Below are 21,913 nucleotides of genomic sequence, written 5' to 3' on the forward strand. Positions count from 1 at the left end.
ATCGGACTGGCTCCAGTCTCAGGGCTTATCTACATCAGTGGTTTTAAAAGTGCACTCTGTCAGCATCGCTGCATCTGCACCATAAATTTCGCTGGCTTAAGCTATCGCTTCTAGTAAGTTCAACTGTGTTGGCAAAGCTGCTCAGTACAGACCAGATCTCTAAGCATGCTCCTCAGTAGAACAATACGGAGACAAGATTTTGATGTTACTAAGTTCAAGGTACAGGTGCTGGGCTTTTTCTCCCTTTTCTGATGCTTGCATTTTCTTCAGTCCTGGCCCACCCTTCAGGAGTAGGAGAGAATGATCAGAGTTTTCCTGAAAATGCTTCTGAACATAGCATAGTAGGAAGTCTGAGAAGTTCCTCCAATTGAATTTAGCTATAGGGCCCTTCACTTTAAGATGGACATGAGCCCTCATGGTCCATTGTGTAGATCAAGAAACCTTCCAAATCCTGCATTCTCATGCATCTCAGGCCCTCTTTCTGTTCCCACAAAAAATTTCAAATATCAAGACAGTTCAGGAAAGTTAATGCTTGGAAGAGCCTGTACTGGAATGACGTTTGTGTCCTTAACTATAGAGTAAGACAATAACTAATGGTTTTATATTAGGCATAAGGTCACACGCATAAATTCACTAGTGATACTTCCACTCTGTTTCATATTAAAATGGAATTGGAAATATTTGAGACAGAATGGAAATTAAACTACCTGCTCATCCACCCAGGTAGTCCATATGGACTTGTCTGAGACATCTTGACTGTCACTGTGGGAAAGATTTTCCTTTGTTCTGCTTGTGCTTTCCTTGTCCTGTACACGAGCCGAAGCCTGCAGTGTTCCTGGCTTTGTCTTGCGCGCGTGCCCGCTAAACTTACTACGTAAGAAATACAAGTCCGAACAGTTTAGTTCTGGTGTAACTGAACTGTGGAGCTTCTCTACAAATGCAGATTAAAAAGGGTTTTGTTGATAAGTATTTTCATTATTCAGTTATAGTTAATTGTCTGTGTGTTTGGAGTTCAACATTCCACTTATTTTATTAAGAGACTTTTTTAAAGGATGGAAATTGCCCATCCTTTAAAGGTCACCTTCTGATCTGTTTGTGAATTGTTACTTTAGTTGGAAGGACTTTAAGTCAATAATTGTACTAATAAATTATCTTAAGAGTAATACTAAGAGTATTATCTTAAGTGGAAATTTAAAGGATTTAAAGAAGCACCTTCCATCTCTTCCAAAAGCATAATGTGCAGTTGCTCAACACCCACTGTAGAAGCTTGTGCTTCTTTTGCAAAATTGGGATCTTCTGGCAATGAAGCATTATTTTACAAGTCGTGACCAGTTTCTCTGAGATGTGGGTGAGGTGCTGTCACTGGGCTCTGCCAGCAGCAGCTCTGATGCATCCCCACGGTAGAAGTTTGACAGCATGTGGAAGCCCCGCTGGGTGCCTTACCTACAGGTAACACACCAGGGGAAGTGGAGGGCAGCAGGAGGTAATTTGTCCTACTTCCCCAGCTTCCTGAAGGAGGCTGTGCGTTATTAAAGGTTAATTGTTTGTTCTTTAAGTACTGTCACTACGGAGGATCTTGGTTGGTAGTCATCTAGGGCCATGCCAGAGGGGGTTGTGTGGACACTTGCGGAGGGAAGTATGGTTCCCTGAACAAAATTGCTAAGTACTGTGGGAAATTTTGCTAGCCAAGGAACTTGTTTTGAAATGCATTATTCTTTTGATTGCCCTAATCAAAGTCTTAGTTCTGTTGAAATTGGGGACAAAGCCTGGGAGGTGAGAACGGAATGGGGTGATTACAGGACAAAAACTTTTTGTCTGACCTTTAAGGTAAGGCTGAAAATCTTGATGCTGTGAAAGGGATGGTTTGAAAGAGAGTTAGAGCAGGGATTACAGAAAGGAAGTGATCTAGCAAGGGCAAACAACCTCCAGGTTTTACTGTCTGCTGACGTTGGATAGTGCTGAAGAAGAGACAGTTAGAGTGTGTGACAAGAGGACACAGCTTGCGCGGAGAGGGAAGCTGGAACCTGGGGAGTACATGACAGAGGAAGACATGACAGCGGATACAGTTTGAATCCATAGGGTAGTTAATAGTAGTAGGGATTGTTAATGTAAACATAATCAAGTTAAACAGTGCTTTATTACATGTTATGTAGCCATTAGCTGATAGATTTTCACACTACTGTGTTAGGACTGGTAAATGTGTGTTGTGACAGTATGAGTATACAGTACTCCATGTGTTTCTGTGAGGATTTTTCATCATGTTTGGGACTCTTCTGTTTTGTGTCTGCTGTTTTTTTTCATTTGTTGCTCTTTTAAGAAAGTAAGTGAGGGGGCAAGGGGATAAGTTTGAACAAAACAGCATTCTTGGACAGAAAACAAATTGACAGCATGCCTTATACATCTCACTAGTCACTCTTTATTAAGGTGAGTCACTAAATAATACTCCAGGTTTCCAGGCTGCAATAGTATCCTAATTATAATGTGACTGGGACTGAAAAATCTGGTTACTTGTCAGATCACTGTGGGGAAAGAAAAATCTTCTTGTGATTTTTCTCCTGCTTATGTGGAAGTTTAGCTTTCAACATGAGAACCTGTGCATGGAAGCCAAGGCCGAGGGTATGTGTGTATCCCCGTCATATGACCGTAGCAATGTCTTCAGCACCTGCCCTTCGCTATTCTTTCTTCCCTCCTGTGCGTCCTCAAGGACATCCTCATTGCAGTTTCCTCAGGTCCTCCTTTCATCTCCAGACACCTTCACAATGATGTTTTCAGCTCAGCCTTGAGACTGTGTGCCCAGCTCTGGCGTGTCACATGTAATATACTTCATTTCCCTTACAGTGACTTGAGAGATGTATTATTTTTGAAACCTCACCACTGTCAAATGGTTTGAAATTAACTTTGAGTTGTTGAAGGGGGAGTTGAATGATCGACAGCCTGTTCAGATGGTAAAGCTGACTTTCTGATAGCTTTGTTCTCCAAACAGAAATGCCGAAACCATTGTGCTGTGCTCCCTGCTTGGGGTCTCGGGGACTGTTGTATCATCGCTGATGCCCATGGCTTGTTACATGGTGTTCTTCTGTAGGGTTCTCCATCCCACTTGTTTTCATTTTAAAACTCCCTAGATTTCTGTGGCTTTGTTCCAGAACAAAAGTGGAAGTGCTCTGAGCAGGTGCAAAAGGAAATTTCGGAGATACCCTTCAGGAGGAATTAGTCGCATAAATCAGGAGACCATTGAGATAGTTTGAGTAAGAACATGGAGGGAGTAAAATCATGTGGAAAAGGTGGGGAGGGAGGGAAGGAGGTGATTAATTTCAAGTTTAAAGGAGTGAAGGAAAGTATTTAGGCCTTTTTGGTTGCTGCTGAATAATGAAATACCCAGTGATGACTCTCAAAGTTGTTTACTTCAGAGGAATATAATAGAGGAACCAAGTTTCTACTTTCTGAAGTTTTCTTTTTTTCTCCTCCTCTGCTCTTTTCTTTCTCTTAAACTCTTTTTCTAGTCTTGCTGTGTCCCGTGTTGCCATACTGAGTGCTAACGATTCTGTCTCCCTCCACTTGCTCTCCAGAGAGCATTTTGGTGTTCATTCATACTGCAGCATTTCTTCTCTCTTAGCCTCCTTTGCCTCTCCATCTTTTCCTCACATGTTCTCACCCTCGTTCTTTCTACAGGAGCACACCACGTGATTTCTCTCAGTCTTCGTGTTCTCTTTCTCACTTCGCTCTGTCAGCCCTTCAAGATAAACCACATCTTATGCAAATCCCCCAAATTAGAGGCAGACACTTCCTCTTCAGATCAGAGTTCAGGAGAGTTCCTCCTCCTTGGGAGGAGCAGAAATTGTCTGTGCAACCCTCTTTGGAGCTCCTCCAGAGACGTGGTGCTTGTTCACAGCGGTTTATCCTGTGTGTTCGCCCTCCCTCCTCACAAGTTATGTTTTTCTGCAGGGCCTGCTTGGCAGCTTAACAGCCAGCACAGCCCCAGGCTGTGTGTGTGTGTCGCCAGTGGATAGCTGTTTTTTAGTTTGCAGCTTTCCAGCAAGTAGAAATAGCTGTAGCTCCGTCTCAAATGCTGCTGTACAGTTGTTACACCCTCACAGGAAAACACCATCCGGAGAAGTACTCCCTCCACTCCCATTGCTACAGAGGGTGCATCGTCTCTTTCTGCCCATATGAGGGACTGCATGAGGTGTTCTTTCCTTCCTCTTTCTTGTTTGTTTTCCTCTCAAGGTTTTCAATTTTAAGTAATGGCAGCAAAGTTGTTCCACACGCATCAACCTCTGTGACTGATCAGGACCCTGCAGAACTCTGTCGTGCTGATTTTCCTGTCTTTTATTGCAGGAAACTTTTTTCTAATGAACATAGAGTACATTTATTTGTGGTTTACTCTGTCTCTAATGCAGTTGAGATTTTTTTTTTTAGATAGACTATGTAAAGTAGCTTTCTATTAACATTACATCCTGCAGTGGTGGTAGATACAAGTGTTCTGTTCCCCTGACTCATCAAGAAAAATGCTTGAAGAATATACAATATTTTTTTACTGGCCTTCCAATTTTTTTTTTTTGTTTGTAATTTAATTCTAAAACATAGAGCGAGTTAGTGGCTTAAAGAGGCTTTCTAAAAATTTTAGTTTGTGAACTGCCTGTCTGACAGGCCATCTGTTTTCCTGCCTCCCCCACCCCCATAAGAATGCTGACTTCGGATGCATCCTCTATAGTTTCTGTGCTGGAAGACAGACTTTTAATATTAAAAAGTGAGTTTCTAGATATGATGACCTGAAATGTCCATGTATTAAGAGTCATCAGTTTGACTAATGGCACACCATGGCTACAGATCATCCTAAGCACCTCTTCAAAGTGTCATTTTTCCAGCTCAGTTGATTTCTGACATATCTCACTTTATCAGCCATTGAAGTGGAAATTTCATCACTCTTTTGTGCCTTTTGAGTTTTTCTCAGTATTTGTTTGTAATAGGTTTTATGGGTGATTAGTTGTGTGAATTGTATTTGTTGTGGACACATTTTCTTAATTTCTGCATATTGCACTTAGGCTTTTTAATCTATTTGCTACATGTAGCAGCTGAACTTGCTTTGTTCTGTTGCTGTTAAGAGGCATGCAAGTACTGCACATTGTGCAAATGGTATCTCAGGTAATGTTTACATGAGTAAATAGTTACAGATTAAAAGGAATTGTAATTAAATTACATTACTGCAAGAGGTGTCCCTTTATCTATTCAGCAGCACCACTTCCACGTTTTTTTCAGCAACTGTTGTCAGTGCTAGAATAGACACCGTCTCCACTCGCAGCCCGTAAAATCCTCTGCTCTTGTTTAAGACAGGAGTTCAAGCCTGCTTCTTCTCCTGATAGTCTTACAGTTCTTTTACTGCCTGTGCTTATGTGGTAGTGTGTCGTGAAAGGAAGTCTGTTCCCGACCTAAAGCAAGCATTCAGACTGTGCTTGTGCTGGGATCAATGTGGAAGGATCAATTATTTTTAATTCATAATGATGGTAATCAGTAATAAAAAGAATAGTGATTCACCCACAATAATACAGGCTTTTTTGGGATACAGCTGGGAATATTATCATTCTTTGGAATGCCTAAATTATTAGATTTAGGTGCTGAGGGAAGGCTGTGGTGTGTCAGTGCCTTCCCTGGCTGACTTTTGTTGGCCTCAGGAAGGGAAGAAGGGCTCAGGGCTGAGCAGTGTGCTGCTTTCCTGACTGTTCTTTCTTGTGGGACTGTAGGAGAGGTCTTGTTTGGCCTTCCTTACAACAGTATTTCTTACTCCATTACTGTCCTTCTCTAACAAAGAAATCTACTAGCTTTATCCTTTCAGTCTTGCTATTCCAGCACTGTCTATATAAAAATAATGCCTCTTTTTGTTCTCAGAATAGTTCCATTTTTGCTTTGCATATTCTGAGATGTCTCAAATGGATATACACATTGAAAGGGAGTGTAATACACACCATAGTAGATACATAAATCAACCCATGCAGTAACGTAATCTTTTCCATACGGTTAACTCTTCATTTTGGTAACAAACATCTTTTTGTTTTTACCTTTTTACTACCTTGCACCTATGTAGCTTTTTAGATATCAAAGGGCATAAAATATTGAGGTATATTTAGACTTCTTCATCAGTTACCTTGGTGTTCACTGAACCAGGTTTAATGCTGGAAGAAGGTTCACTGAGTGGGAGGTGGGGAGGGAGCACTGTGCACGTTAGGATTGCCATCCTGTTGCCAAACTGTAAGAACCCTTTGGGGAACTTGAAGTTGAAGCTGCTGAATTAAATGCAATAATTTTCCATAAGAGTTTAAAAGGCCTGCGGGCATGCTGAAGTTGTAGCAGGGTGTTTTAGATTACACTTTGTAGCATGACCCTAAAGCCTTGTTTACATCTTGGCAATTAAAATATACACTACGTTTTATGTCTGTTGTGCTTTTCCTATATTGCAGCGTAGGGCTTTAGTGCTGAGGCTTTTTATTGTATAAAAGCTAAGAAACTGGTGTGTGGGGTTTTTTTTTTTTTCCTCCTTTTCACTACAATGAATTTATTTCACATTGCAATAGGTGATTAAGAGGAACTGCTGAAAGGCTATCCTGGGGAATTTTAACTACAGGATGAAACTTCTACCGCTGCATCAGTCAGCTTTTGCCTCTATCTGAGACTTGGGTCGTTGAAGCTCCCACGGTAGCTTGGACACTTGTGTCTGAATATGCCTTGTGTTCTGGTTTAGTCTTTCCACTTGAGCTCTCTACAGGACTTAAATTACCAAAATTCTCTCTTCTACTTTACTTGTTTTAATTATTTGCACGTACCTTATCTGACTTGGTAATTAAAAATTGCGCTAAATGTGCTAATGATGTCTTCGGAGTGGCCTGGCGCATAAGGGAATGAGCTCTGTGGTCCCAACGACCTGGTCATGTACAAGAAACGCTTTTCTGGTTCTTCTGCTTCCCATCAAAATTAAGTTAAAGGAAATATGGAAGTATTAATTCAAAAATGGGCTTCTACTCCTGAAGGTTTTGAACTGTTTTAAAAATCTGAAGTGAGAGTGGGAAAGTGCAGTCTGAGGGAGGCTGCAGTCAGCTAAGCTAAGCACACCATTGGGATGGGCATGACTCTGTAAGAGGTGACGTGTCAGTCTGGTGATGAGCATACACTCTCCTGTGTAATCCAGCCAGGAGCCTGTAATGTTGGCTAGATCACTGAAAAGGTCATGGGAAATCCCAACGCTCAGTGACGCAGATAAGCATCCTCAGTTTTTATATGTAGAAAAGCATTAAACAGAACTTGAGGTAGTGGCACACACCAGCGAAATCTTTCATTTCTTTTAGTATATGCAGGCCATTTCATGTTAGCATTGTAGTACAACGTGTAACAGCATTTAGCACGGCTGTTTTGACATCCTTTTGTGAGCGGGTGAGTTAGTAGTTCAGTAGCTTTGTAAATATTGCTCTATGAAAATTCCTTCATTTAGCTGGAGTGAAGCTATTTGATGGACCATAAATATTGACATATGGGCAAAAATTACTTGCAGATGAAGGCAAGTGTTTTTGTGACATATCAGAAAATAAATTTAATTTTATTTGGTTTAAAATTTTAATCTGATTTGTCAAAAAAACTGTTCATGTGTCAAATTAGTCGCTGTGTTCCCTTGAGTTCGTATTGTACTCATTACCAACATTTCATCTGAGCTTCTTCTAGGGCACAGTAAGAGAAAGCTAGTCAGTGCAGTTGGGTAACTCGCCCTGCGATGCAGCTTTTACGTTACAGGGAGCAGAAGAAAAAATGAGATATGTTAAAATTTGTGCAACAGCGGTTCACTTTAATCTGCAGAAATGAGTGGGAAAACTTGTTAATATTTTAAGTACGGTGATCTTAAAGGAGCTGAGCAGGTGCAGTAATGGACAGCTTGAGTGGTCTTTTAATTTTTTTTTTTCCACCAATAATTGAAAATACATCTCTAAAGTTGGGGGTGAGGGGTATTTTTTTTAACGAAGGTGGGGGGGAATTCATGATGGGACAGGTAAGTCTTAGAGTCCTGAGACTGTAAAACATCCCACTGCAGTAATAAGACTCAGGGTTCAGATCTACAAAGCCATCTGCAAGTCTTCCTTTTGTTTGATTTGTCATTTCTGGCTTGCTACTTAAACGTTAACTCTGATACCTATTTCTGTATCCTGCAAATAGGTTTGTTCTCTCTTTTTGTTTGTGTTTTGATCACAGTAGAGAGCATTTATTTGTAGACAGATCTTTAAGGTATCTGTAAGACAGACAGAATAAAAGCTATGTGTATTAATTGACTGATGAAATAATTTCAAAGGCAGGAGCCTGAGGATGTTAAATGTTTTCTAAAACCTGCTGAGACATACTATTAATTTTTAAAGCTAAATGTTACTGAAGGTAAACAGGTGCTTTGTATAAGGGCAGTTTCAAAAAGATCAGGTTCTTAAATCCTACAGGACTTTTTCTGAAAATGCCCACAAAAAGAATCCACTAGTCCTCATTATTGTAGCAGTGTAATCACTGTAAAAGTGTCTCCATAATGTGGTGCTATTAAACAGCTTGTATTATTTTAACCTTTTCATTCTTTGCCTGGAGAGGCAATAGATAACCTAGAAAACTGCCTTTTGAAGTTTTATTGAATTCATTGACTTCCGTGGGAAGCAAATCAGTACTTCCTTGTGCTACAGCATAGATTGAATCTTTGAGGATTTTAGCTTGGTATAGTAACACAATATTGTGCGAAGAAGGGTGTTTTTAAATATATATTATAAAGGAGCTTGGAAACTTGGGGAAAAAATTCAGAATTATTCAATCTTTGAATAGTGTATGTCAGTTTTCCCACGGCATAATTTAGAGACATTGGGAATTAGTGGCCCTTTAAGGTCTCATAATGCTTAGATGAAAGTGGGGATAGGCTCCCATATAAAGTGTTTACACTGCAAAAGAATACCTGTTTGTATCTTTTAATAATTGTTGTAAAAAATCACCATTCACATTAGTGTCATTAAAACATAAAGTTTATGAAGTGTCTAGGAAGTTGGAAAGGACATGGAAAGAACCTGCACTCGTTAGTCGATCAAGTGTTTTACAATCTGAGTGTTTAACAGAAATGAGGGAGATGAGCTACATGGGCATGCAGGCATCTGAATGGTCATAAATGCAACTATTCTGTTGCACAACTTCAGCTTTTGTGATCATTTACAAATATTTCAGTTTCTTTTTAACCATGTAACATTTAAAAATGTAATGAATATAGAAGAGAGCTTGCTTAAACTAAAGGCTTTGTAGCTTTGTCTTTAAACTGAGATTCACACAGGTCAAGAAATGCCAGAATTTTTCAGAGAATCTAAAAGCAGACTGATAAAAGACCGGCTGCCAATCACAAACAAATTATTATTCTGTAGTAAATTAAATAAGATCTAAAAATCTTTTCAGGAGTGACAACTAATTAGTTTGATACTAAATGTTTGAAATGAAACGTGAAGAATTCTAAAGCAACCTTGTTTTTGCTGAACGGAGTGCAGATGGAACCGGCTGTTGCTCTGTGCTGTAAAATGTCATTTCAATTCTCCATCACAAAGGACTTGACTGATAGTACTTCCTAAAATAATCAGTCGTGGTATTTAAGTACCTTAAATTGAAGGGAGCACCCAGGAGAAGAGTTCTCAGTGAGACAGAGGAGAGAACCCTCACATATCAGGGGTTAACCAAGGAATAGCAAGGCCTCAGTTAACAGGTACAGTTGCAAAGTATTAAAGTCGTCCATACTGTTCCTCATTGAGATGTTTTGCCAGCTGTTTAAAGATACATGTTGTAGTATTTATTTTAGTTTAGTGCTTTTCTTTTAAAAAACAAAAGCAAAAATTTCAAACTATTTCTTACTCTGTCAGAAATGTAGGCATTTTGGTTAAGTGTGCAGGACCCAAGGGATGAAACTGAGGAGCCTTGTTTTGAAAACTAAGTGGACTGAAACAGTAAAGAAAAATAAATAGCAATACAAATAAGATTCCAACTGTAATATTCCTTTAAAAACTCGAGGGAAGGAAGAAGTATTCTGGCTGTCATTTACAAATCAAGTAGTTAATTGTTTTCTAGCACGAGCTGTATAGAATATACCACCTTGGAGAAGTCTTCCTGCTGTCAGCTCTGATGTTTTTGTAGCTTGCTGTTAAATGATGTTCTTGATGAGAAAAAATTTCTTAGAGTAGTAATGACAATAAAAAAATTGTAGAAGTCTGTATATAAACAGCAAATACGAAAACCAGAGGTTTCTGACAGGCTGAGGGAAGTCAGACTTACCATGAAAACATGCATCCTTCTCAGAAAAAGAGAAAGCAACCTACCAATAGCTAGACTTTAGCCAAGTAACACGTGTTTAAAGCTGAAAAGCTGTGTTTTTTCTACTCGGTTCTCAGTCTGCTTTTGATCTGCTAATCTATTGTATAAAAATGAGAAGTATTGTGTTGCTGTTCACAAGCATTTCCTTGCTAATTTTTTTGTTCAGGGTAGCTCGTGCATGAACCTCTGGAAGTCTCGCAAATGTTACGGAAGTGCGTCTCGCCCATCATTGATCAGATCTTTCTTTCTCTTCCAGACGTTTAGGAAGCAGTCACAGCAATTAGAGAACGGTGTAACACATCAGTGGTTGTCTTTCTAATTTTGTTACAGGTGAATGTAAGCTGAATGTAGAGAAGACTTCCAAATAAGCTGGACTGATGTGCCCAGAGAAGGAATGAAGTATGGATGTGAAGGAACGTAGGCCTTATTGCTCCCTGACAAAGAGCAGACGGGACAAGGAACGGCGCTATACAAATTCTTCTGCAGAAAATGAGGAGTGCAGAGTGCCTACACAGAAGTCTTACAGCTCCAGTGAAACTCTGAAAGCTTTTGATCATGATTCCTCTAGGTTGCTGTATGGAAACCGGGTAAAAGACTTGGTTCACAGAGAAGCAGATGAATATACCAGACAAGGTAGGCAAGATGTCTTAATTCAGAGTGTGTAATTCATTAGTACCAAGTAACAAAGTATTCTTGCTGCAGGAAGAGTCTGTTATATCAGTTTCATCTGTTTTAGTAATGCTCTACACACATAGTACACTTCACTTGCATCTCCCTGAATGTTTTACAAAGATGGGGAAAACAGTGTGCACCATTTTTAAAATAAATAATACATGATGCACAGGAAAGTTAAGTAAACGGCATGTGTTGGGCAATGGGTCAGTGACAACATTGCAGACTCAAGTGTGAAGTATTCAGGCCTTACAGTTTAAAATATAGACCCCCAGCATAAATTCAACTCATTAACAGATTGTCCAAAGAAGTTTGCCAGTCGAAAATACCTAAAATATAAATAGTTTCAGAATTAAACAAATGCAACCATTGCAAGAAGGCCAAGCCCTATGAACAGGTCTGGGGAAATGTATGTGTGGATGATCATACAAACAATGCATTAGCTCAGTGCCTCAGTCTTTTAGCTTGCAAGGGCAGTAACAGAGCACTACACAGTGAGCAAGGTAAATTAGTTCACAATTAATTCATTTGGGTTTGTTGGGTTTTTTTTTTTGGTGGATATCCATGATGCTGACCAGATGTTGCTAGAACAACCTGAATTTCTGAGTCCAGGACTGGTGAGACATGAGAGATGTGAATATGCGTGGAGATGCTAAAAACCTGACTGGATACAGTCCTGGGCAAGTTGCTGTAGCTGACTGTACTTGAGCCAGTGTGTTTGAACTAGAGGTCCCTTTGGACCTCAGTGATTCTGGAAGATTGCACTTGGCTCCAGTTAGGGTTAAGTGCTTATGCTTCACTTTTGGATTCAAAATTGTAGTCTCTAGAATTAGCATTTTTACGTTTCCACAACCAAAGTACTTTGTGGTTTTTTTCCTCCTTATATTGTACTGCAGCTCAGCTATCAAAAGGATAAACCTAGGCCAAGAACTGTGTGAATCTGCTCCTCAAGTCTTCTGTGTAAAGCTATCTTCTCTTTTCTGACGAGACAAGGATAGATTGAGGGGTAGTAAAAGAAAACTTCCTTCTCATGAGGAAATCCTTAGTTTTAATTTTGGAAATGTTTAAAAATATTTTCCCCATCAGTGGTTTTTCTTTGTTCCAAGTAGAATAACTTTACATTAGAATTAGAGCTGGGCAGATGGTGTTGACTTTTTTGCCTACAAGTGTTTGCAAGGGAAATAAAAATATTTCTCTTAGGCTGATGTAACTGAGGCTTGCTGCTACTTTAGTCTGGCTGCTTTCTGCTGTGCATTTTTGGTTTCCGCGATGTGTTGAAACCTCATGTCGTTGTTACTTTCAAGTTTTTAAAGTCATTAGTCACCTTGATCTCATTACATTAATGAGGCAAAATCAAGAGGAAGTTTTCTGAGACCTGTACTGTAGACCCTTTCTTAGTGCTAGCGATAAAATTACATTGAAATAGGCAGCATTTATTTAATGAATTAATAAACTATTGCCTAAAGAGTACTGTTTTTCTGAAATAGCAGTGTTGAAATGAAAAAAGTTATGTGTTCTGGCATGTCACGTGATGGTGCGCTGGGGATTGGGTTTTTTACTCTTCATTTTCTTCAGAAAAGCACATAATATTTAGCTAATGCTTACTGCCTAATATGCAATAAATCACATATCTGTAGGCCTAAAATGGCAATCTGGGATGTGTAGGATCATCTTCACTTTTCAGTGGTCTCAGCACTGTCATCTATGCCTGTTTGATTTTTCCTCATTGTCCTTTCAATTCCTTTTGTATGGCTTATTGGCTTCCTCTAATGTGTGCTGGTTTAGTGCCTTTGGGGACTACCTGCAGGTTTGATAGGGTCAGGTATATCAAGGGCTTGTTTTGCAGTCTTAGCTAGTGTGTTCCTTTGATTCATCTTTGAGAGAATTTACTGCTTCTGGCACTGGAAGCATTTTGTGGAGAAGGTGTTCAAGGTCATTCCAAAGGTTTTTAAATAATATATAAAACATGCTTCCCTGCATATACATTTTTTTCTTCTCTGTCTAGAAATAGTGTGCAAATATGTGGCTTTGACTGTCTAATTACATTCTAGTCTGTTAAATCAACAGGAAATAAATCTATAAGCAAAAAAGTAAAGTTTTAATAAATACCTTTAATTGGAAATTAATCATGACCAGTGTTTTTGCTCAGACTGTATAAAATAATATCAAATTTCCAGTGTCTGCTGGAAAGCTACTGGACCAGTTACAATTTAAAAATGTCAGTGTGTTCTTATAGCTGATATTTTGGGATAAAGCCCTTCAAAGCTTTCTGCTAATGGACCGGAACTTTCCCACCTCCTCTTCCTGAGCTGTCTCAGTACCTGCCGTTGTGCTTCCAGCTTCCCAAAGTCCCATGGTAGGAATTCAGAAAGGGATGCTTCTGTAGGAGATAGGTGTGCCCTGTTCACTGGTAGCTTTTCCCCAGGAGATCTTTAATTGTTCTCCACTTGTTAGTTCCAGTGACAGAATCTTTTTTCTTGACTGCTGAATTACTATTGCTTGAGATTAATTGCATAAATAGAAGTAAGAGCCTAAAAATGCATGTTTGTCTTTGTAATCCTATAGACAGCATTTAGAACATTCAATAATTTCACATTTGAGTATTTTTTTATATAGCTGGGATCATTAATTTTGAGACGCATTTGACAAACTGGAAGAGTGGGTATGCTTGTTTAGGAAATTTTCACTTCATCCTGGCAACATGCTTTCAGTTAACATCACTGGAAGACAAGGCCTATGGTGGTCTCCTTCCCATGCAAGACTGGTTTAGTTTTTAAACTCTACAGACAAGGATTATTTAGCCTTCTGTTTTCAGAACTTCTCATTTAGTTATTTATTTTCACTTTGTTGCTAATCACCACATAGGAATTAAAAAAAATTGGTAAGGCTCTTCATTGGTAAATGGAGACCACGAGCTTTTCTCTTTAAAAGTATTTTTAAGCTAGACACTCAATTTTATATTGCATGATTGAGAAGGTACCTACTCTCACCTTGATAGTGGATGAAGCACCATGAAAGACTATTTACTTTTCAAGGTGTGATCGTACAATTACTTGCTGTTTATGAGTTAGAGGAAGGACTTTCCTCTACTTTCTTATGGTTCAACATATCCAACTGCAACGAGCAGCCTGATTTAAACTTCTCTAAGTGAATTCGGCAACCTAAATGCTTGTATTTTGGAATATGCCCAAGTATCTTGCTGAATTTAGGACTGAAGTCGAATTTCTCTGTTGTACAGAGGGAAATGCCCATGTTTACAAAATTAAACTGCGGTGTGAAGTCAGACGATGTACATAGGAGGCAGCTATGGAGAAATAACTGAAAGTGTGAGATGAGTGGGGAGTGGGAGGAAAGGATTGTGGAAATACGGAAAGTAAGTAGTTGTGCTGGTTTTAGTTGGGATAGAGTTACTTTTTAAAATTGCATTTGGAAAAAATAATTGGAAGTAATTACAATATGAAAATAATATGCCAGAGGTCATGAATCAAACCTGGACTCGAACTGAAAAAACTAGTAGTACAGGTGCATTAAGTTAGTAAGAAAAGAACAGGCACGTGTGAACCTGCTTTATTTACCATCAGGTAGACGTTGAAGGGACGTGAGAACTGCGCAGTACCTCTTCAGGGGTCGCCGTTCCATCTTAAAGAATTTCGTTGTCGCAGGGCAGTGTGCTGATCCCGTGCTGTGATCCACGTATGACATCAGCGAGTTCCGCACGGGAGCGGGAGGCTGACCCATGGACGCAGGTGGCAGGCCGCGCTGCGGACTCGTGCGTGCTCCTGTTTTCGTACAAAACAATCACAGCGCTGCTTGTGGACTGTGCTAATCGAGAAGCTGAGCTGCAGGACACCTTTTGTTAACAGGAGACCTGATGTGGTAGTGCGGGTTCCGTTGAATTTTTACTTTATGAAAGCTTGAGTCAGCTGTGCTTTAGCCTGCAGGTAAAGCTATTTGGTTGTTCTAGCTGACAGTAAGAATGAGTTGTGTGTTTATCAATCAGAACAGTTCATTGTCAGCCAAGCCTCAACATCAATTTATTTTCACGCTACTCCTTACAGATTTGCAGGAGAAGGTATTTATATGCGCTGTTTTGTACCTTTACTCTTCCGGAATACTTAAGTGCCTAAATTACATTAGATGTCCTCATAACTCCTTGGAGCTGAAAAAAGAGGTGCTGAACTTCCCAAAAAAGCAAAGAAAAATAATTTATTTCCTTCACAATATGCTGGATCACTGAGATGAGTTTGCTGAAAAGTGAAGGTGTGTACAGTGCGTTACACTGTGCAAAAATATCACCGTTCAGTGGAAGACCGACCTGAAAGAGTGACATACACGTGCATTGGCAATTTTATTTTATTATTTAAGATATTAAGCACTGTCAGGGATACATTTTTAAGAATTCAGAAACCTGAAACGTTAATGGCAGCTTCTATCCTAATGTAATATGACTCCAAAGTCTATTGCTTTTAAATCCTAGCTGCTCAAAATGAGTTATTGGGATAGCAAAATGATTAATCTTTTTGGTCACCATAAATGTCAACTGTAGGATTAATGGATTTAAATGGTCATGTTTTTAAGCCTAAAGCTTGAGTACTTTAAACCTACCTGTCTGAAGCAGTGGGAAGGATAGATATATAAGACCATTTTTGACCTTCCGCTACCTATGCCTTATTGATGAGCTGATTTTGACTATTGAGTCGGCAAGTGGTTCTTGATAGAACTGAATCAGCCTGCTTTGCAGATTATTTACAAGAAGATATGAAAAGACATGTAAGTGACTTTGTGATCTCCCGATGAACAAATTAATCACCATTCGGTGACATGGCAAGTGCTGTCTCTCAGAATCTGAGGCAGATATTGGAATGAGTGGTTTACATCCCTGGCTGCAGTGCAAGATGTGCCCTGATTGTCATTGTGACAGATACTTCTTTGGTTACATGAAAACACGGCCACCTGCAGTGCCTGCCCTGTTGGTGGGTAACTTCTGTGCAGTGCCGGTACGTTCCGGATAATTTTGTGGCCTTGAGCTAAGCACGTAACCTTCTGCTGGAGGTGGTGTTTTTTCCCCTCTGTAATACAGGAATAATAACACCCACCTCACAGGCGTGTTGGGAAGATTAATTAGTTTATGTTTGCAAAATGCTTTGAAGATGAAAAGCGCTGTAAGTGCTAAGTAATATTATCATCTTTCATTGCTATACTAGTTACTTCTTAAAGCAACAATAAGAAGTTAATTGGTTTTTCAGGTTCCAGGTGATAAGGATCTGTTGACTTTTAAAGTTATTCTATTAGGTACAGAATGGTACTAAGAAAAACATTTCACTTTTATTTCATTAGGGGTATATTTAGCTCACGCTCGGTGATACGCACCCTCGCTCTAAGGTATTCATCTAGTTGAAATTGGCCCCTTGTGGGTCATGGTCCGTAGATGAGCTATGGATTTGGAGACAAAGGGCAATTGTGACTCTCCAGGGAAAAATCAACCTTGGTTATTGGCAGTAGAGTGCTTGATCAGGCATTTCTGCACAGCCTTGGTCCACAGAGTCAAAACCTTGTCTTTGACTAGTCCAGCTGCAAAACAAGAGAATTAAGTTCTCGATCATAATGGTTAAGGATTTATAAGATGGGCAAGGGGCCTTCACAAGGACTTTCAGCCTCGTGGAGAGGAAGATGCTGTAGAGGGTCTGGAATTGCTCTTGTGTCTTCCCAAAGCTCATAGACCGAGATGTACGCGTGGCTCCCGTTCCTAATAAAAACGAAGTGAGGACTGGGGAGATAAATGGATCACGTGCATGGCTGTGAAAGATGACTTCAGAATGTTAACATCTATGGAGGGAATAAAGCTTGAGAGGTGTGCGGCTAGAGAAGGAGCGAGGGGAGGAATGAAAGAGCCTGGAGAGTCCTGTCTGTCCCAGCCATTGATTTAGTGCTTAGGGCTGAGAGTCAGGGCTGTAGGCCAAGCGGTGAGGGATTGCTTATGGCAAATAAATGCGGGAAGTGAAGCAGAGAACTAAAATAGGAATGATTCCTCAGAAAGTTCCTTGATACTTTCTGAAAATAGTTTGTAAAATGTCACAATTTATTGGCTTGAGAGCCAGTGCTCAGTGTTACTGAGCTTATTAAAGCTGAAAGAGGAAATAGCAGAGCAACAGGAACACGTTTGCCTTGAGTTTTGTGTTTCTACTGTGTTGCTTTGCAGTGCCATAAATATGTCCGAGCCATAAATCCTGTCTTGTCTTCAGCCTAATGGACATTTTGCTGGAAAATCTAAATGAAGACAATGCTATGCTACATTTATCATGAGGGTTTACAGAATGGAAACCCTTTTGGGGGTGTGACGGGAAGTGTGAGCGAGAGAGAGAGTAAAAAGCAGCTGTTTCTGCAGACACCCTCGGGTCTGTATTCTCCATTGTTTCTTGCACTTACCTACAGCAGTGGGCTGAGCGCCTCATTCTGTCCGTGCATTGCAGATCCTATTCCCATGCGTGTGGGATACTTGCTTATGAAATCCTACAAATAGGAATGTGTGGGCTACTCTGAATAAGTGTGGTGGGTTTTGATTTTATGCAAGTTCAGAGCCTGTTGGACCTGCCAAGTTTCCTACTATGTATGCTGAGATACACCCCTCTGTGGGTCTATCCGCTCACTTGTGGGGGCAGACATGCCTCGTGGAAAGGCAGAAGTAATGGTCGTGTTTTCTCCTTCCCATATGGAGGAACAGCCAGTGAGCCTGAGCTCTATTTTGCGTGCTTCCCTTCATGCTGCCTCCTTCCTCCTCACCTTCTTTCCCCGTCTCAGGCCGTATGTCATGTCATTAGCATCGTACTGACCTTAATGTGGCAGTTCATATCTGTCAGATCTGTGGTTGTAGGCTCTCTGCAGGCTGGATATCCATCATCTCCATATTGCTTACCCTTGGGTCATATTTTCTTCACATCTATCAAATTTAGACTATTTGTATTTTGTAATAAATGGATGCTGAGATGTTGATGATTTGGTCCCAGGATCCAAAGATTAAGACAGAGGCCTAAAACGTCTATACTGTCATTCTGGTCATGATCAAGACTTTGTGTTCCTTGCTACTCATGGAGTTGTATTTCTTTTTTAAATCCACAAAACCTTTTATTTTTATTCCCTTGCAGCCCATGATCTGGGCAGCTGTGCTAGTTTCTCTCAATTTAGTTTGCATATTGTGTAATCTTAGTCATAAACCATTGCTTTAATATAAAATCCCCAAATTTGGAACCATAATGTTTGAATTATTAATTAATGTGCTGAAACATGATTGCTGATGCTGTAGCTCGAAGCTCTGAGTTGTGCAATTGTGAAATTATCTTGTGCTGACTTTAATCTTACTCTGCGGTAGCTTCGGATGGGCTTGATGAACAGTCCTTTATCCTTATACTGGATTAAGAAATGCTTCTTATGTTCTGGTCTGTGGATTAATCCTGAGGATCCCCTGCCACCCTCAAGCCTAGCAGGGAATAAACTTAGGAGGCTCCCATAAAGCATAGAAGAGTCTGAACATCATTTGGAGAACTAGTGTAAGAAAGATAGTGTGTTTCATTTGCATTGATTCTGCTCTATTTCTTAAAATAAAAACTTTCCCAGGCTAGCATTTCAATCGATGTCTCCTGATTCTCTAGTTGTAATGCTAGTAAAAACACATGGCTGGTTTAAAGATCAAGTTTGAAATACTTTATTTCCCACAAAACAGTAAGTGGGGTGGGGTGTAGAATTGACTCAGGTTTTGAGTCTTCCATAAAGCTCTTCTATCAAGAGTGGCATGATAAGTGCGGCTCAGAGAACTCAGTATCTGCCACTGACTCTTTCAGAAGTCACTGAGACCATGACTTAGCTCCCCACACACTTTTGAAAGCCCCTGAGGAATGGGGGAACTGTGTGGTTAATGTCTGCTGAGAATAATGAGCTCTTGAAAATTATATGCACAGTTGCTAAGGTTTAATGGCATTTAGTGCTGCTTGCTATTGTGTGGTTTACTGGATATGCTGGGGAAGCAACTGTCTTTCATAGGAATCTTACAGCTCCACTCTAAATCAGATAATGACAAGAAAAGGAGGTTAAGATGGAAAAGTGAATAGAGCGGAAAGGTCAAGAAAGAGATTAAGAGGTGACAAGGAAGAAGGTTGTGATGAGTGAAGAGAAAAACATAGGAATTAAAAACAGGAGGGAAATGTGATACAGTGGATTAGGGTGGTTTAAATTTCACAGATAATTTTCACAAAAACAAGAGAGAAAATCATGCTGAAGTAATAACAACAAAATACTGTGCCAAATCAGAAAGAGAAAATGTTAGCATAAGAAAAACTCATTACATGTCACTCGTCACTGCAGTTTCTTGCATTCTAGCAAACAGACTCTGCAAGTGCCGCTTTGAAAACTGCTGCTTAGTAAATATAGTGTGAAGTTCGTGTGACAGAATGGATGGTGTCACATCCATTACTCATTCTCTTCTGTGCAATTGTGTTCTACCCACCTAACATTTTGACTTCTGGAGACAGCACTTGTACACTTCTTATCAGAGTTTTATGGAGCATCCATGGCCTGTGTTTTGCTATTTATTTTTTTAAATCCTTTCCTTTTCGCTTCCAGAAAATTTGGTATTCTACTATCCATTTAATTCCAATTCTCCGGCTTTTAAGGCGTTGCCTTACAAAGGACCAATTTTCTAAGTGTGCTGCAGTGCATTTGCCCCAGTATATGGAGGGGGGGAAAACCCCCCCCCTTATTTATGAAAAAGTTACATATTTTTTCCTAAAGAAACCGGCTAGAGTTGACACTTGAAAGTAGGTGATATTTAGGACACTGTAGGATTCTGTGGAATTCTTGCTAATCAGTACAGCTCTGCTTTGATCGTCTAGGGGGATGACACCTATGCCATGTCCTCAGTGCTCCTGCAGTGACTAGCTGGTGCCCTGAGAACAGAAGGGATGGGTTTGCTGCCTGTTGTTGTATACATAGAAGCTCATTTTTCCATCTTTGACTGGCACATAAGTGAACTCTCTATTTTTCAGGAATTAGTAAAATGAACAGGCAGGCCAGTTTGCAGTGAACCGAACTATTCCTTCATAGTTGTCATGTGTGTGAGGCAGGAAGGTGAGGGACTGTTGCATCAGGTCAGTAGTCTTGAGCTCTTGTTTGTACAGAAATGATGAAGCATTGCAAAGATGTGATGCAGCTGTGTGCTGGCTTCTGCTCTATAGAAAGTGTTCCTGAGGTACTGAGAAAAAGCTCCAGGTAAAGAGCTTTTGGGAAAAACATGCCCACTATATAGTGTCTAAACACAGCTACAAAAGGAGATAAGTACTTTTCCCATATTAAAATAGCAGCAAACTGCATGGTTCTTGCAATAACACTTTGACATCAGTTCTGCTTATACAATAAGCTTATATGGTAGGAATTGTATTATGAAAATACAAAATACATTTTCTTGTTTGCTTTCTAAATAAATTAGACTTCTTTCAATTTAAGAAAATAAATAATCAGGATTAAGTAGGGAATTCAGGAAATAAAAGGGAGGAGATGGATTTTGCTAAGGACCCTGATCATAGTTTTACATCTGTATAGCTATAGTTGTTTCACAATTTTTTTACAGTATAAGTATAACATATATAGTTCAGTATACATATTTTTGGCATGCATTATCACAGAGTCAGTATAGGGAAAATGCGCTTGATTTTTGGGTGGAATGAAGGTGTAATAGGCAGAGAGAGGAAGGCAAGATATAAAGGTAGAACAGATTAGAACAGGGACTGGCAAGTAATGCAGGATGCAGACACAGCAGAAATGGCATGAAACATTATCAGAAACATAAGCAGGAGCCAAACCAAACAGAATTTTGAGTGTGGACTTGGATGGGTTTGGGACCTCTGCCTTTTTGGTACGATGTCTTGACAAAACAAAAATCAGCAAAGGCACTCAAACTGTAACTTCTCCGGTTTAAAAGGTGAGGGAGTGTGTGTATTCTTATGCTACTTAGGTAGATGCTTTGGAGGCTCTTCAGATTTTTTTTTTGCAACATAACTGGTAGATGTGATGGTTGCTGTTGGCAAATGCTGTGTTTTTAACAGTGATTGCTGCACAAGCTCCTGAAAGTTATTTTAGACTTATTGCATTAATTTTGTTCTTGTCTGCACAAATGGAGGGTGTCAGCATTCCTTACACTACCTATAAATTGATGCTCCATAGCCAAGAGAAATGCAACGTGTAGTGGTAGAGCGGTAGTAAACAGCATTATTGGCAGTTTTTAAAAGCTGATTTCATGGTATATCATCCCAAATAGTCCAAAACCCCCAAAGGTGTCTCCAGAACAAGTCTTCTTGAAGTGTGTCTAACTTTTTTTCTCTTTTACACTTCATATAATTTTTTTTTTTTTAAGGAAAGGAAGAAAAAACCCAACCCACAAAGCATTTTGCCTATCTGTTTGTTCTGTATCTACATTTTCTTCATAGGAATTACTTCATTACAATTACCCCGCTGTTTTTTAAGTCTTTATGAACTGTTGAGGCACTTACTGTCAGTGGGAGAAATTGCAAATGGGTGTACAGTGTAAGAAACCGATGATTAAATCCCTCACATTGAAGCCATTCTGGAAAGGTTAATTAGGAACTCTAAGAACACAAGTCTTCAGTCACCACGGGACTCGGTGGTGTCAACAGCTCCTACCACAGCTCGGCACCCTGTTGAGGCGAGCAGAGGGGTTCCCGGACCCCAGGGAGCAGGGAAGGAGCCGGGCAGCCCGCGTGGTACCAGCAGCTCCTGTGGGAGCGGCTGACATGGGTCAGGTGCGGTGCTGGGAGCAACCGAGAGGGATATAAACCCCAGCCAGGGAGCGCGAGTGACCCGGAGCGTGGCACAGCAGTGCACGCAGGCAGCG

At 40.0% G+C, this 21,913-nt stretch overlaps 1 protein-coding gene across 1 annotated transcript in view; it reads left to right on the top strand.

The window, feature by feature from the left end:
• Positions 1-10,745: 10,745 nt before the first annotated feature.
• LOC104513456 (teneurin-3-like) overlaps positions 10,746-21,913 on the top strand; it is a gene marked incomplete at its 3' end in the record, with an annotated part of 15,140 nt that continues 3,972 nt past the window's right edge. The window contains exon 1 of the mRNA XM_010156807.1: positions 10,746-10,977. Within this exon, the coding sequence (XP_010155109.1) occupies positions 10,746-10,977 (232 nt within the window). The remainder of the gene's footprint in view (positions 10,978-21,913) is intronic.

Source organism: Eurypyga helias, unplaced genomic scaffold (assembly GCF_000690775.1).
Source record: "Eurypyga helias isolate BGI_N326 unplaced genomic scaffold, ASM69077v1 scaffold36278, whole genome shotgun sequence".
In the NCBI taxonomy this organism is placed as follows: domain Eukaryota; kingdom Metazoa; phylum Chordata; class Aves; order Eurypygiformes; family Eurypygidae; genus Eurypyga; species Eurypyga helias.